The sequence below is a fragment of the Vipera ursinii genome (genome assembly GCF_947247035.1).
Source record: "Vipera ursinii genome assembly, chromosome: Z".
NCBI classification, from domain to species: Eukaryota; Metazoa; Chordata; class Lepidosauria; order Squamata; family Viperidae; genus Vipera; species Vipera ursinii.
The window spans coordinates 71,582,422-71,601,010 of NC_139517.1; the positions used below are offsets into that span (position 1 = coordinate 71,582,422).

Genomic DNA, 18,589 nt, shown 5'->3' on the forward strand with positions numbered 1-18,589 from the left:
ACAATCATAACATCTGTTCAATAATAATTTTGAAAAAAAGACTTTACAAATATATCCCGCAAATTCAAAATCGGCCCCACATGTTTAAACTTTAAATAGACTCAGCAACTAGAAGTTTGTACATTAAATACTAATTGAATGATCAACCAGAGTGAGCTCAGCTAATCTGAATTTGAATTTGAAATAGGAAAGACCATACCATTTCTCAATGATAACATTTATATAGAATAAACATTTTTCATTTATCACTATTCTTCTTCTATTTATACATTGATAACTTCAACCATTTTAAGGACAGTGATACTATTTACTTCTATTTTCAAAGCATTATTTGAAAATACTAGGTGATAGATATTATAACAACATGGGTTCTAGCCACTGTGTGCTTTGCTGATTGCTTGTGGTGATTTTACTTAGTCTGAAAACACAACAGGAAGTTTTACAGCCAAATTTCATTTGGCATATTCATTTCTAATATAATTAAATATATGATATCAGTAATATTAAATGAAATTTCTTCTAACTTGTAATGCAATAAAGTATCTCTTTTTTGTCAATGTATATACTTTTCTTTGTATTAATTAAAACATGGAGAATGATTTAAAATATTCTTTCACATTAACATAATAATAAAATGGGATTAGTAATTGTGTAACAATTAAAAAGGAGAGAATTTTGTATTTATTTCTTCTGTGTTTCTGCTATATAACCATCAAGGCAGCATGCAACAAATGAAAAAAAATGAACACAAAAAATAAAAAATATTCAAAACATTAAAATCAAAATGCAACACTAGCAGAAAAATCCTGCTTTTTAGTTGGACCACTACAGTAATTGAGGACAATGTTAAAATAAATGTCATGTCAAGTGCATAACAGGATATTTTCATTTATCTATCTGCCATTTCCCTGCTACACACAAACCATTATGGACAATGAATGGCTTAAATTTTCTTGTAGGTAGGAGATATAGAAAAGTATAAGTGGAGTGGGTGGGTTTTATGATCCTTTGGATCATAAATTCTGCCAGTTCTTCTGGCTGCAGTGTATCAGCCACAATAAGCCACAATCAAGTACCATTGATGCAGGTCCTTTGAAGTAGCAAATTCTGAAATACAAATAGATGACTTCCTGGCTTTGTCGGAATCAAAACAGCATATTATCTATTTCATATTAAAGTAATAAAAATAAATATTAAAAACCATACTTTGAAGCTTCTTAAAAAGGTGTGTGTGTGTGTGTGAGAGAGAGTGTTTATTTGTGTGCAGATGGTTAAGAGAATATACTAATGCCCTTTCTTTCCCTCCACACAGAATGTAGACAAGTGGTCATTTGATGTATTTGCATTAAATGATGCTAGTGGGGATCATGCACTAAAATTTATTTTCTATGAACTACTCACACGCTATGATTTGATCAGCCGATTCAAGGTTAGTAGTCTAATACCTTTTCCTTTCTCCTATTCATAGATTATTGAAAAGTGACATATCAGTAATTTATACTTCTGGGTTTTTTGTCATTGTCATTTTCTATTTTGGCTACTGTTTGCAATATATTGTCCTCTGATTTACTTAGAATGTTCTTATTATTGTAATAAACTAAAATTGGGCAATTTCAGAAATCTATGACTCCATCATATATGGAATGAAATTAGTAGTATTAAAAGGTTTTGCCAAAGGAAGACTTCCCATAAAATTATGGCCCATGCTTATCATGCTTTTTGGCTTTATTATTTTCAATACTCTTTGCTTCCTATTCTTATCCAAGTTATTTGTGGCTTATTTCTTCCCCATTCTAAGTTCTGAATTCTATGTGTGGAGAAGAAAATAAACACACTCTGAGGAGTACTTGCAAGGAGCTTTATTTGCAAGGATTTAATAAATATAGGTAGGACATATGTGCAAACACACACACATATATATAAGTCACAATCCCTTTGTTTGTTTTGATAGCTAGTTTCCAAAGAGGTACAAATGGCCAATGGCCAATGTGAGTTCCAACAAGCACCTGTTCCATACTTAGCCATATGGGCTCTAAGACTGTCAAGAGATCCTGCATCCAATTCTTCATCTCTTGCTGCCTGTGACTGACTTATATATTCCGTGGTCTTGTCAACCTCTAATAACTGATTGCAGACTCCCCCTGAAACTGGAATTCATACAAAACTTTTTCAGTGACTTATTTCATTTCAGTCTTTTCTGAATCTAAGCTGTTCATCCCACTGATGAGCTTTCATTTTTTAGTGGCATGGCTTTGATTGTGATGTTGATTTACAAGGAATAGGGACCACAATGTTTCACCAATCATATTGATATCTCATTTTCAATAGAATTATTGTGTGTTCTCTAATGGGGAAATGCAAAAGCTACAATAATATAAATATGATTAATTAACATAAGTGGTTGTTCCATAAACCATATGCATTTTGGGTGACAAGAGTATTATTTGGCTTCATAGCCATTATAGGAAGTAAAGGAAAACAAGTGCTTCTGTAATCGTTCTACATGAAGGATTTAATCCTTTGTTATGACTGTTTATCCTTCCCCTCTCAATACATCCCAATTTCTATTAGAATATATGTATGTATATAAATATAACAATTCAGCATTTGTTTATTTGTTTATTTATTTATGGATAGCAGGAATGTATAATAAATGTCTACAGAATCTGAGGCATAAATAATATAGCAAACACTTCATGCAAAAATGTTCGTATTACTCCATAAAGCAAAATAATAGAATACTTTCTTTATCTGCAATAGGAATTGAGCAGAATTTGTGATTACCATGAATACTGTCATTGACTTCATAACTACAATGAATCAATTACAATTCTAGAGAGGTGCAAAACTCATTTAACAACTACAGTGTGACTTATTTACCACACAGAGAGGTTGTTTATCCTTTACCCTTCTTTATTTTTTATTGGCATTAGAACCATTATCAGTAAAAATAAATCATGAAGTTAGAAAGTCTGGAGCTAAATTAGGAACTCAAGGACATGAACTTAAATTATATGGTAATGATGTTGTACTTACAATTCCCCAACTGAAAGGTTATTTACTACTGTTAATGGAAGGTACACAGCAATATTGTCTTATATGGATTAATGAAGAAGAAACTCCCTTTGCCTTCAGAAGAGACTGATCAATAACTGCATTCTCTTCATTTTAATTATGAAACTCCATGGGAACATTATAATGAAGATCCAAACTGGATCACAAGGGCATTTTCTATTTTTCTTTCTTTCTTATCTTTTGGAAAAGAGGTAAAGCGGGGCTATATTTTGGTGACCATTCTTCTTAATTTTTATATAAATTTTCTGATGCAAGCCCTATATTAGAGTTTCATCGTCTTATATTGGTTAGAAAATCTTTTTGGTTCTAGTTGATCATGGTGACATGGTCATCATCTTAAGTGATGCCTTGGAGGAATTGCCTTATTGCAGAGAGAGTGCCTCAATATTAATTACAGTAAAACCAAAGTATTCTTCATTATACATTGCCACTCTTGGAAAATTGATGGAATTTATGTTACTCAAAGTAACTCATTCAAATATCTTGAAGCATTTTTTAATATCTTGGCATCTTGGTATGAAGAAATAAGGAAAATCTCTCTTTCAAAAAACAAAACAAGTATTAAATGTGAATATGTAATTTTTAAATTTAAAGATTTAGGTGGAAACGCTATATATATATGTATGTATATATATATATATATATATATATATATATATATATATATATATATATATATATAAAATAAAGGGAACACTTAAACAACACAATGTACTGTATTTAATAGTAGGATGTCTTATCTTGTGATTATATATATATATATATATATATATATATATATATATATATATATATAAAACAATGTACTTCCAATTTATAAATGAGTTAACCCATGATCTAGAGCAATTCAATCATGATTATATAATCATATCTCTCCATACCTAAAAAAATGGTTAATAATTATATATTATTGTAATGTAAATAATATAAAATTAGTTTTATAATGTTACAATGAAGGTATTATTATTTTTATTAATTTTTTATGCTGCATCTTTCCTGTAAGGTGACTCTGAACAGCTTACTAGAACTAAAACAAATAGAAAAATAATTAAAATATTAGAACTACACAGATTAACATTTTAAAAACTATACTGAAACTAGAACAGGACAGGGGTGAAGTTTTTTTAGCCTGTCAATCACCTATTATTCATAGATTAAACATTTTAATTCTGAAAGAAAGTGCCGATATGTTGCTTCAATTTGTATTTATTAATATTAGTGAGACATAGAGCACATTATGTAACTCAAAGAAGATACAGTTGGGTGATAGCATTTGCTTTAAAGAATGTCAGAATTTTCAAGCACATGAAACACTGCTGATGAAAAGTTTAGTAAGGTTAAATCAATCTATTACTGTGCTAAAGTTGTTCACAATCTACCCTCTTTTTTATATATATAGATTCCAATTTCTGCTCTTGTCTCCTTTGTGGAAGCTCTGGAAGTTGGCTATAGCAAGTATAAAAATCCATACCACAATCTAATGCATGCAGCAGATGTCACACAGACTGTTCATTACCTCCTTTTTAAGACAGGTGTAGCAGTAAGTAGACAAAACACTAATCAATTAAAAGACCAATATGAAAATAGTTATGCAATTGATCATGGCAATAAAATAGGTTTGAAGGTATTTACGGCACAACTAAAATTTGGGTTTGCTAAAGTAGGACTTTTTCCAAGCACTTTTATCTTTATTTAATATATGGCATTAAGTTGTTATTGACTTAGTGAGGGCAAGCATTTTATTAATTAAGACTATTTGGATTATAATTTGATGTTTCAACATATGTTAGGAACTTTTCTAACAATATTGTTAAACTTCGGATTTTAGATTTGTAGACTTAAATGTTCAGGTAAATGAAGATAACATTTATTAAGTTAGGTAGATGGTCAATCCAAAATATAAATGCCATTCTATTTTTTATAGAATATATACTTTAATATATAGTAATTGTATCACAAATCTGTTAAAACTGCAGTCAGTAACTAATATGAGAAAAATATTATTCTGAACATGTATTGCAACTCAGACCACAAAGAGTCCTACTCATTACACTTACACCTCTTTCTATATTAATATCTATCAATGTGGCTTTCCCACAAACTTCCTGATAATCTTTATGAAGATAATGCCTCAAGTTTGGAACAGTTTGATATAGGGTATGTTAGGGATATATACTGAGTAGAAAATATGTTTGGGACAAAACAGCTTATGTTTCAGTGAACAAACCTTAAAACACTTTGATTTTAGAAAACAGTAACAACTTGGAACAAAATCATTAAAGCAGCTGGGCAACACATGCTGCTTATTACTCACTACTCAACCAACAGGAACTTTGGCCAAAAGGTTGATTACTTTTCAAAAATAAAAGAAATTCCTATAACCAGCTATGGAAGAGGCAGCTTTTACTTTTATATCCTATGTATGTGTACCTACTTTAACATAAATAACTACAAAATCATATTATTACAGGAATGCTACTAAAATTAGGACAATGGCAATTTTTAAAAAGATCAGAGTTATAATAAACCAGTAAACTAGTATTTAAATACTTTCTGAATCTCAGCACAAATAAATCCATTAGAGACACAAAAAGTACACAATAATTCAACTATACCAGACAAGATAGGTATTTCCCATTAAATATTTATGTTTAGTGGGATTGAGTTTCTGGGGAGGGCAACATGGCTCAGTGGTTAAGATGTGGCATTTGTCAGCTGGAAAGCCCGCAGCTCATGTGTGAGATCCAAGTTCCACACCACAGGGTGAGCTCCCATCCTTGCCCCAACTCCTGCCAACCTAGCATATCGAAAGCATACAAATGCAAGTAGATAAATAGGTACCACTTCGGTGGGAAGGTAACAGCTCTCTGTGACATCATCCTGGCCACATGACCGTGGAAATGTCTTTGGAGAGCCCTAGCTCAATGGCCTTGAAATGGAGGTAAGCACTACCTCCTATAGGTGGCAACGACTAGTGGAGTAAAATCCACAGGGACTCTTTTACCTTTTTTTATTTGGCTTTATATAATCCTCTAATCTAGCAAGACTCTAGATAAGAGTCTTGTTTACAATCAGCCATCCAAAATAATAATAATAATAATAATAATAATAATAATAATAATAATAATAATAAGTTGGAAGGGACCTTGGAGGTCATTTAGTCCACCCCCCTGCTAAGGCAGGAAACCCTATACCATTTCAGACAAATGGCTGTCCAGTCTCTTCTTAAAAACTTCCAGTGTTGGAGCATTCACCACTTCTGGAGGCAGGTTGTTCCACTGGTTAATTGTTCTAACTGTCAGGAAGTTTCTCCTTAGGTCTAGGTTGCTTCTCTCCTTGACTAGTTTCCATCCGTTGCTTCTTGTCCTGCTTTCAGGTGCTTTGGAGAATAGCTTGGCTCCCTCTTCTTTGTGGCAGCCCCTGAGATATTGGAACACTGCTATCATGTCACCCCTCACCCTTCTCTTCGTTAAACTACACATACCCAATTCCAGCAACCGTTGCCTATATGTTTTAGCCTCCAGTCCCCCAATCATCTTTGTTGCTCTTCTCTGTACTCTTTCTAGAGTCTCGACATCTTTTCTACATTGTGGTGACCAAAACTGGATGCAGTATTCCAGGTGTGGCCTTACCAAGGCATTGTAAAATAATGCCTGAATGTCAATGCTTTCACCCAGGTGAATCAGTGAGTAGAGCCCGCTGGCAGCAATAACATCTGCCTCTGTACATATGCTAACCAACTTCACTACCTCCAATTCCAGTAGTAATAGCAAGAATGAAATCAGTATTAGTTAAGTTGGCATAAGAGAGTTCAATGATAACCTTGAATAAGGAATGCAAGGATGGTTACATTAACATTAGTTTAGCCCTGAAAGATAGGAGGGAGAGAGAAAGACATTCAAATTGCCCTGCCTTGACTTCCTTTGGTATATGAGGTAGAAGGGGAAAAAATCTGTCATGTTTTCAAAATTCTATTATTATATCCTACAAATACATTGTTCCTGTAGTTGTGATAACTGCCTCCTGATACAGCCTATGCTGAAGGCCTGACAGTTGCGAGGCTCCAACCTCTCCTCCCAGCTGTTGGAATAGAATATCAAAACAATATGATGAAAAATGACTGTTTTGATTCAAGAATGTGATAAAACCAATACATGGTCTCGCAAATTTGGAACAAAACACATGTAAAAAGGACACACAGTATAACTGTTTCAAGCTGAGAAAGTTTTGTATACCCTTAATACCTACTGTAGAAGTAAAATATCCAGTAATACTTTAGAAACTCACAAATGTAGCAGATTGTTCCATGAATTATAGTTCACTTAGCAAGGTAGATTAGCAGAAATCAGGAAATCCATTAAAACGTACAGAATATGAATATTTTTATATTCTAAGATATTACAAACCTTTTAAAGTTTTTTTACTACAACAACCAAATAATATATAGCTGTTTTTCTGGTATCATAATGACTTCCATGATGTAAGCAATTGTACCATTTCTGAATGCCTGGATATCGTACAAAAAGAAAAGAAAACACACACACACACACACACACACACACACACACACACACACACATATATATATATATATATATATATATATATATATATATATATATATATATATATATATGTGTGTGTGTGTGTGTGTGTGTGTGTGTGTGTGTGTGTGTGTGTGTAATCAGCTGTGAGTGAAGGAATAAAGTCAAAGAGGTCACATTCAAAATATACTATGGCAATTGCTATATTTCATGAAATAATTTTAAATTATTTACAGTCAATGTATTTTAAAATGCATTCAGCAACAACAGAACCCCACAAATGAAAAAAATATAACCAAAGCTTTAATCAAACAATATTTTCTCCTGTTTTAGAAGAGCCCTGCATTCACCATCTTTTTACATTTCTCATAATTAACTGTGAGAAATGTAAAAAGATGCTGAATGCAGGGTTCTTGAATACAGAATATAACTTTAAACTGGGCCACAACTGTGAGTGTTATGTGGGAGCCAATTTCTGTCAGTACATTTTGACTGAAGCAAATGTTTGCTTTAAAGCTGAGTGTAAACAACTACATGATCTTGCTCTGTAAAACAACCATAGGTGTGCAGCTGTCTACCTCCTGATTGGTAGTTACCTCTTTATTGGAAGCAAGAAGTCACTGAGGCAGCAGGGAGACTATATTATTTTAATGAGTAACATGAGAGCGGCAAGGCAGCTATCATTGTTTTCTAGTAGAGAATTGGAAATGCAAATTTTTAAAAAAAGTGATGGTAAGATAATCAGAGTCATGGACATTTTTCAAATATTAAGTTGATATTTATTTATCAAGTTAAAGCATGAATAGTAGAGAATACTATTCCTACTGCCAGACTAGGAGGAAGAGATCCCTGTGTGCATGCAATTATACAGATATAATTTCATGCATGTATCAGGAGGAAGAAAGCTTGTTGTTATATTTATTTTATTTTATTTTATTTTAATTCCATTTATATCCCGCCCTTCTCCAAAGACTCAGGGCGGCTTACAAGCTTAGTGGTAGCCTTCATTCTATGTATATGCCTGCTTATTAGGGCTTTCACACACACCCCAAGCGGCATTATTACAAAGTCAGCTTAATTGCCCCCAACAATCTGGGTCCTCATTTTACCTACCTCGGAAGGATGGAAGGCTGAGTCAACCTTGAGCCTGGTGGGATGCGAACCTGCACTAATTGCAGGCAGCTGGTGAGAAGGGTTTGGATTTTACAAGAGCCTTATACTGTAATGTGGAGAAATTAAACACTTCTCTAATTAATCTATTTCCTAGATCTGTATACACATTAGAAAATGGGTATTGGAGCTTTGATTATTATTAGGTGTAGAACTCTGCTTTATACAAATGGATTTTTCAGCTGTGGTGATATCAGCATAGTGCTTTCAGATCAGAATACCATACTTTTTTGGTCTATTGTTCTTTATAGATTATTTCTTTCTTGTTCAGATTTATTGAAAATTATTTGACTACATAGTTTCATGCTAAATCTGCAAAAAGTATTCAGAAGAAGAGACTCACTGAAAGCATATCTTCGAACTTCTTTCAAAGTTTTTTTTTCTATTTAGAATCTAAGCACATCTTTTACAAAACATGGTAACAATTAGATATCTTTAAATGGTGGGATTTTGGTGAAAACAGTACATGGCTAAGTACATTGAAAGTGCCCTGTCTGTTTTGTGTTTTGTTTTGCTTTACTTTTAGAAAAGTTATTCCAGATACAGCAAATTCTGAGTGAGTTCAGATAACTTTTTTTCCTATAGTCAATGACTTTTTTATTATGATGGTGATAATAATCATGAGGATAAGACAGCTGAAAAAAATACTATTTGAAGGAATTTTTATATATAATTTATTTATTCAGCATATTTATATAGTCATCCATCTCACAAATACACAGTTCTGGATGGCATAAAACATATTCCTATGTATACCACACTTATAAATCCAATTTATTTGTTTGAAATTATTAGTTTGGGTTTACTAAATAAGAAAGATTATAGTCTGCAAATTTGGTTGGCTACTATTAGGTAAATTCTATTAGATACTCAAACACTGGAAGTTTTTAAGAAGAGACTGGTCATCCATTTGAGCAGGGGGTTGGACTAGATGACCTCCAAGGTCCCTTCCATCATCATCATCATCATCATCGTTATTTTTATTATTATTATTATTATTATTATTATTATTATTATTATTAATTATTATTATTAAATACAAAATAGAAATCTGCTTATGTGCAAAACCAAAACATGGCAATTTGTCAATGATTTCTATCTCCAGTCCTCGATAACTTAAACTCCTTAAATATTATAAATTGGAAGATATAAGCCATCCTAAAGGCAATGCTACCCATGTGTCTGAAATTAAGTCTTTGGAATTTTCTGAAACCAACTGAAAAAAGATATTTGTCATGTCACATTGTTAGATTGAAAGATGCAAGACTGAATATGGGAAAGTGAATTTTTCTTCTTTAACAGGGTGTTCTAGGAAGGGTTTAAATCAAAGTTGATTTTTCATTACACACGTAAGAAAGTTTTTAAAACTGTTAATTTCAGCTATGTTTGAGCAACCAATATTTTTTCTGGATAGTTCTCTAGTTAACTTTTGTAATTTTTAAATTTAAACCGAAGTGCGCTCACATTATTTTAAGTGAACTAGATGCTACTTTGCAGAACAACATATTTTTCTCTACTCAGAGATATATCCAGGATTTTGATAGCCACAAATAAAAATATCAATCAATCATATTTTTTCTGGTTTACATTTGCTTCATCAGCTTTTGAAAGTTTTTTTAATTATGAACAATGAACCCTGAAATACTCCTTGTAATTAACCCTACAAATAACATTAAATAATTAATATTAAATAACACTTTTAAGATTAAAGATGGGAAAAACCAAAAGAATGGGAATATTGTTAAACACTCTCAAGGATAAGATACAAGTTTTCAAATATTTGGGATTCAGTTTTTCAGGAGTTGGGAATGGGAGGAGAAGAAACTGGACAAAAATATTCAGAGTGTATTTTACTGTCTCATTAGAATTTGAAGTTCTTGAACAGTTTGTGTGGTGCCCCAAGAGTAAAATTCTAAAATATCAAGATTGCCTGTAGATAATAGCACAGCAATTGAGATTAATATTTTTTAAAATTCTGCATTGTTATTCAGGAGCTACATCAGTGATAATCTTAGTAAAAAGATATTAGTTTCAAACATTATTGGCCTTACTAAACAATAGTCTATTTAAACTTTGCAATATAATATATTACCTGATTTCTCAAAATATTTTTTTCAGCACTGGTTAACAGAACTGGAGATCTTTGCTATGATTTTTGCAGCTGCTATCCATGACTATGAGCACACTGGAACTACAAACAACTTTCATATTCAAACACGGTGAGTGCTGAAAGATGAGCTATGATCAAGCAAAAGTGGAGAAAGGTTGAAATGGAGTTTGCAAAATCAATTTAATAAGTTTTAGATATTATGTCAATATACCTATGGGGTATATTTGCCATTAAATTGCTAAGTCTAAACTTCATTAGTGTAGTTTCAGTTTTTCTTCTCACAATTTGAGATTTTGGCTATCAAAATAAAGTTCCAGGCAGGTCATAAAATTGTAGTTAACAGTTTTAAATATAGCAATATATTCATATATATATTTAGAAGCTGGAATGATAATTTATGATATATTATCAGGTATATAAACCTCATATCTACTTTCATGTTTCTTCTTTATATTTTATTTCATATAATTTATTCATGTCACAACATTTTGGTTTTTGTCAACCCCTTTAGTGGCACCTAGCTGAGATGATTTTCCCCTCTTTGCTATGTTTTTTTCTCCATTGAGTGCTGTAATATGTGTTCTGAATTTCTATTTTCATTTGTTAGTAAAATACTAAACCAATTATTTATACTTTATAATCTAAAAGAAATCAAATAATAAATAATATATTATGAGTGGTTTTTATTTATTAATAGACTGATGATATATAGGGACAATACTGAAATTTGAACACAGGTTTGTAACATCTTTCTGTCATGCTAGTTTTTTTCACAACACCTTGATATTTGGCTTTTAGAAAAAATGCACAGAAAAGAATCTTAATTGCATTTGTGCAGTCTTTGTCAACATACATATGCCTATTGATGTAGAAAACACAAACAGCTACAGATGAATGAAAAATGTTTTATGCTGTCTATAAAATACATAATTAACATTAAAATATACAATTACCTTTAATTCAGAAGCAATAGAAGATAAATTGCAAACATATAATGTTGGCAACAGTTTAGGTGAGTACAGTTTCAGAAATTGAGTTTATATTTGATGGAATTCAAAAGGAAACAATGGACAGATCATGACATGAGAGAAAGGATATATAAGTAAAAACTATGACAGCAGTTTGGGAATGGAATAAATTGCTTGTTAAAGACTTAACAAGTGGAAGCTGCTAAACCAGCAGTTGTACTGCCTGATTTTCTGCATTGGGCTAGATAATCTCAAGGCTCCTCCAATCCATTATTCTGTATCCAAAGGTAAGTAGTTTATAAGTAATTTCAAGAGGAAAATCGAATACTACCAAATTTGCAGGAAAATTAATCTCAGAGCAATTTAACACATCAAATTTCATATGAAACTGCTCAGAAATTTTGAAGTCATACTTTTTTAAATTGTAAGCTATTAAAAGATCTCTTTTTATTTTTTCTCTCTGAAATAAAGATAAAATATACAAATTAGCAAACCAGATTGTGGTTGTACTAAATTGAATAAAAAGCAGTGTAGGCTTTTCAGGTTATGTCATCTTTTGTCTATACTTGCTTAAACTGTTCCATTGTCTTGCCTGTGCTAGGAGACAAATAGTTTTCTGTTTATATGGACATACACACCACTGTGCAAGTGTGCACACATGCACACACACACGAACACGCACACACACACACACACACACACACACACACACACACACTTATTGACAGACCCAAAATGGAACTGGGAGGTAGAGGGAGAAATATAAAAGACAGGAGTCAACACAACAATATTGTTTATAATTGTTTATAGGTCTTAAATGTAATCTGAAATCATGATGAATTATTTGTGTAATATTAAATGAAAGAAGGTGGATTAATTTTTTAAAAAATTCTAATCCAATTGAACATGCCATCAGATATAAAAGAAAAGGAGAAGGTAGATAATTTGAATAATAAATTAAAATGAGAGGATAACAAAAAGAATCTTTTCATAAGAGAGGATTTTTATTTCTATAGCACATTTAGGTATCACTCATTTCACTATCTGTGAGTTGAGCAATTTATAGATTAAAAGGTCATAAAATCATATGAAAGATACAGTTAGAACTAAAACTAAATGACAAACAAGAACAAGGATAAAAAATAACTTAAAAGACAGAGGGAGCATTCTCAGACCACCAACATCCTCAAAGTTGTATACCACTTTTTGATAACCATGCAGATTGGGAGAGCCAGGTCTTCATGTTTTTCTGGAAGGCCAGAAAAGTAGGGATTGACCTCATTTTGGGTGGAAGGAGGCAAGATGTTCCACAGGGCAGGGACAATATTAGATCAAGCTTTCTTCATGGATCCTGCCAGGCAAAATTCTTCAACTGATGGGGTTTGTAACATATCCTCTGTTGTGTATGTAAATAGTTAGCAATAAGCCATAGAAGATATTGCAAACACTGTGCAGCTTTGCAAGGTTTAAAGCGGGAAAATAAGGTGCAATCATTGGACGCCACAACCAAGGAGCGGGAAAACAGACAGTTTGTATTGGTTACAGTTCAAACGCTTTCTCTATAAAAGGGTTGCAACATTTGACATTTGACAGTTGACTTTGTGTATTCAATAAACTCGTTCAGTGTTAACCACTCTGAGTCCTCGTCAATTCGAACCAAACAACTGGCGACGAAGGTGGGATCGACAGAAGACCAGAGATTAGGAAGAATTGTCGTGAAGGCGGCAAAGTCTGAGCGAGTCACAGTCAACCGAGCGGCCGCGGCAGAATAGGAAAAAAATTCTCCGAATGGCGCAAATCGGGTCATTGAAGGAATTTGACCCTAACTTCCCCGAAGATTGGGAAGAATATATTGGTCAGGTCGAAGGATTCCTGTTAGTGAACGGAATCACCGACGACCGAAAAAAAGCGGCGGCACTTTTGACAATTTGCGGCACACCGGTCTACAGAGTCGCTGTCGGGCTGTGCCAGCCACAACCAGTCTCCAGCGTGCCCTATGCCGACCTCCTTGCAAAACTAAAGGTGCACTTTACTCCCCGAAGGTCCGAACTTTTTTGGCGGCGCATCTTCGAGAAGAGAAATCAGAGACCGGGGGAATCCATACAGAAATTCGTCGCTGCCGTTAGGGAAGCCGCAGTTCGTTGCAAATACGATAATTTAGAAATTAGGATTCGGGACAGAGTTGTGCTAGGCTTACGCGATGAACAATTACAAAACAGAATAATCGCCAAACCTACTGGCGATTTACAGGAAGTGCTCGACGAACTCCTAACGTATGAGTCTACCGGGTATCGCGACCCCCCCCGCAGTAGCATGGCGACAGCACCTGAAATTAACCAAGAGGGCTATGTGGACTGCGGGGAGGTGGATCAGCAGTGGGAGGAAGAGATCGCCGAAGTCTCCAGGCGATTTGGGAAGATGGCACCCAGACAACTTAGAAGCGAAGGGCCCGAACCCGGCCGCCGGCAACAACCCGCAACACCGCAGAGACCACCGACCGGGGCACAACGACCGTGGCGGGACACCGCAACCAGACCGCGCGACAACGACACCCAGAACCGATGCGGCAGCTGTGGCGGCAACCATCCCCGCGCTTCCTGCCGATTCCGCACCGCCAAGTGCAGGGCTTGTGGCAAGACCGGCCACATCCAGGCCATCTGCAGAAACCGCGTCCGGGACTCCCGTCTGAATGAAGTCGATGTGTGGCCAGAGGGTAAGGTAACCCCCAATGCTAGTGGCAAGGAGACCCCTAGATCCCGGGCGAAATTTTCAAACCCAGGGGAGGTGGCCCGAGTCAATCGGAAAAGGCAGGGAAGGGGGCACAATTTTCCGGACGGAAAATTAAAAATCACAGTCCTTCTGCAAGGGGTTCCTTGCAGAATGGAAATCGACTCTGGGGCTTCAGTGTCGATAATTTCCACTGAAACCCTGAAAAAAATTGAACAACTAAGTGGAAAAAGAATTCCACTTAGCCCAACAAATATTCAATTAACGGACTTCCAAAAAAGTCCAATAATCGTAAAGGGAAAGACCAGCCTTAGAGTTAATTTTAAGGGATTTAAGGGGGTCTTAGATGTGGTAGTTACGGAGGGGAATAGGACTAGCTTAATAGGGCTTAATTGGTTTCCTGCCCTGGGAATTTGGATAGGGGGAATAAATTCTGTGATTAAAAATAAGACCCTCGAATCCGTCTGCAAAGAATTTGCAGACGTATTCGATGGATCTCTAGGCAAGTACAAAGGGCCCCCCATTAATTTTAACCTAGACCCCTCAGTAAATCCAATCAGGCTAAAGGCCCGGAGGGTACCTTTTGCCTTAAAAGAAAAAATCGAGGCCGAGCTCGACCGGCTTGTAGGCCTCGGAGTTTTAGAACCCGTTGAGGGCGGTTTATGGGAGACGCCGATCGTCACACCCCTCAAACCCAATGGGGATGTGAGGATCTGCGCCGACTATAAAGCGACCCTCAACATTGGAATGAAAAAGCATGCTTACCCGGTCCCGACGGTGAAGCAGGTCCTCGCCACGATCCAGGACGCCGCCATCTTCGCCAAGCTCGACTTGGCGCATGCGTACTTACAGTTGACTGTTTCCAAAGAGGCTGCAGAGGCGCAAACAATTGTTACCCACAAGGGGGCGTTCCGAGTCCACAGACTGCAATTTGGGATTGCAGCTGCTCCAGGCATCTTCCAAGAAGTGATGGAGAGGACCTTAAAGGGCATACCTGGAGTATGCCCTTACTTTGATGATGTCCTAATAGCTGGAAAAGATGAAGGAATGTTAGTAGAGCGGCTGGAACAGGTACTGGGTAGATTTAGAAAGGCTGGATTAAAATTAAAAAAGGAAAAATGTAGCATAGGGGTTAAATCCACTGATTTTTTGGGGTTCAGGATTGACAAAAGCGGGGTCCACCCTACCCCTGAAAAAATTAAAGCAATAAAAGGGGCTCCTGAACCAAGGAACAAGGCTGAGCTACAGGCCTTCCTAGGCTTGGTAAATTTTTATCACACTTTTGTGCCACATAAGGCTGCCATTGCAGAACCACTGCACAGGCTTTTAGATAAGAAGACCCCTTGGCATTGGCAAGACAAGCACAAAGTGAGTTTCCAGACCTTAAAAGATATCCTTTCCAGTAGCTCAACTGTAACCCACTTTATAGAAAATAGACCAATCTACCTGGCGTGCGATGCTTCGCCTTATGGCGTCGGGGCAGTAATCAGCCATTTAGACACCCAGGGAATGCAAAGACCCATTGCTTACTACTCCCGCACACTAACCAAGGCAGAGCGGAACTATGCTCAAATTGACCGGGAAGCTTTAGCCATAGTGGCAGGAGTTAAAAAGTTCCACGACTACCTGTATGGCAGGAACTTTACAATCCTGACAGACCACAAACCCCTGCTGGGACTGTTTACCACAGATAAACAGACTCCCCAAATTATGTCTCCCAGGATGCTGAGATGGTCCATTTTCCTCTCAGCATATTCATTTTCCCTCCAATACCGACCAGGTAAAGACATGGGTCATGCAGACGCTCTTAGCAGATTGCCCCTTAGCACAACAGAGGAGGACCCTGCCCCAGTGGGACAAGTAATGTCCCTACAAGATATTCCTGATCTGCCCCTAACTGCTAAAGACATAGCGGAGGCAACCAATAAGGACCCCATCTTAAGGAGAGTAATGGCCTGGGTCATGAGCGGTTGGCCCAACGCCAACCCAGACGTAAAATACAGTCCATTTTTCCGAAGGAAGGATGAACTATCAGTTCATATGGGTTGCTTACTTTGGGGAACTCGTGTAGTAATCCCAGGAATCCACAAATCAGCTATTCTATTTGAATTGCATGAAGGACACCCTGGAATAGTAAGGATGAAGGCCTTAGCTAGGAGTCACTTGTGGTGGCCAGGATTGGACCAAGACATTGAGGAATGCGTTGCCAATTGCCATCTGTGCCAACGTTCCAGGCCTGAACAACAACACATCCGCACACATAAATGGGAGTTAGCTAGGAATCCTTGGTCCAGGATTCATATTGACTTCGCTGGACCTTTCCAGGGGTTAACGTTCCTTGTAGTGGTCGACAGCTACTCTAGATGGCTAGAAGTAGTACCGGTCAGTTCAGTAACGGCAGGCAGAACAATACAGGCATTAAGGGGCCTCTTTGCCACTCATGGGTTGCCGGATTTAATAGTGTCTGATAACGGGCCACAATTCACATCTATTGAATTTCAGGATTTCCTCAAGGCCAACTCGATTAAGCATAAGACTTCTGCACCCTTCCACCCCTCCACCAACGGATTGGCTGAAAGGAACGTGAGGACCACGAAGGACGCGCTTAAAAGAATTATTCGAGGTGACTGGCATCAGAGACTAGCTGAGTTCTTGTTGGCCCAACACACAACCCCTTGTTCGGCTACAGGGAAAAGTCCAGCTGAAATGAGGTGGGGAAGAAAAATCTTGACCAAGTTGGACAGACTACACCCCGACCGACTCCAACCAAACATTGAATTTGACATTCCTAACAGAACATTTGAAGTGGGGGACTTGATTTGGGCCAGGAACTACGCCCAAGGGGATAAGTGGATTCCTGGGGTGGTAACTGAAATCTTAGGTCCCTTATCATACATCATTGAGGGGGAAGGGAATAGGGTCTGTAAAAGACACATAGACCAGCTGAGGAAAAGATCTAGTGGGTGTGTGCCAGCTGAGGGGGACCAAAGCTCAGTTAGGGCAAACAGTACAGATAACATTAGGCCTGAAAGTGGTGTAGTGGTGGGGCAAGATGACATATTTCCAGATGCCCATCAACAACAATTCAGTCCAATTGATTGGGAAATACCCCTGCGAAGTAGGCCAGTGACAACTGAATCCCAAACACAACCTAATACACAAGGCAGTACATCTGAAGCCAGTAACCCTGAGCCCAGGTCCAGTAGTAACCAGCATAGTAACCAGCAGCCAAGCAGTCAACCAGGAAAAGGGGCCCCTAGCAGCCAAAGTAACAGATACCCTTCTAGAATACATAGGCCACCAAAATACCTAAAGGACTTTGTAAAGAAATGACACCAACTGGGGGGTAAGGGGTGTTGTGTATGTAAATAGTTAGCAATAAGCCATAGAAGATATTGCAAACACTGTGCAGCTTTGCAAGGTTTAAAGCGGGAAAATAAGGTGCAATCATTGGACGCCACAACCAAGGAGCGGGAAAACAGACAGTTTGTATTGGTTACAGTTCAAACGCTTTCTCTATAAAAGGGTTGCAACATTTGACATTTGACAGTTGACTTTGTGTATTCAATAAACTCGTTCAGTGTTAACCACTCTGAGTCCTCGTCAATTCGAACCAAACATCCTCTCTGCTTGACATATTAGGATAGGTGACTATAATTTGAATGAGATATGGTCCCATGCCACCAATGGCTTTTAAGATGATAACTCACACATTAAATTGGGCCAGGAAGCAAACTGGAATATCCACAACATCCCTTAATTCAGCCAGGATGGAGATAGACAATTGGGTATCATTTGCATACTAATAATCTCATCCTGTGGTGATCAGCGATTTCACCTAGTATAGTCAGGGCTTTTTTCCCTCATAGAACACTCAGAACGGTGTTCCGGAACCTTTTTTTGCGAAAAAACAAAACAAAAACAAACAACCCAGCTCCCTTATTGGTTTTCCTAAGCCTAATGCAGGGCTAGCAATCTTGGCTCTTTTTTATGAC

The 18,589-nt window shown here is 36.5% G+C and overlaps 1 protein-coding gene across 1 annotated transcript in view; it reads left to right on the plus strand.

The window, feature by feature from the left end:
• PDE1C (phosphodiesterase 1C) overlaps positions 1-18,589 on the plus strand; it is a gene marked incomplete at both ends in the record, with an annotated part of 303,957 nt that overhangs the window by 201,505 nt on the left and 83,863 nt on the right. The window contains 3 exons of the mRNA XM_083379005.1: positions 1,313-1,429; positions 4,475-4,615; positions 10,908-11,008. Of these exons, the coding sequence (XP_083235131.1) occupies positions 1,313-1,429; positions 4,475-4,615; positions 10,908-11,008 (359 nt within the window). The remainder of the gene's footprint in view (positions 1-1,312; positions 1,430-4,474; positions 4,616-10,907; positions 11,009-18,589) is intronic.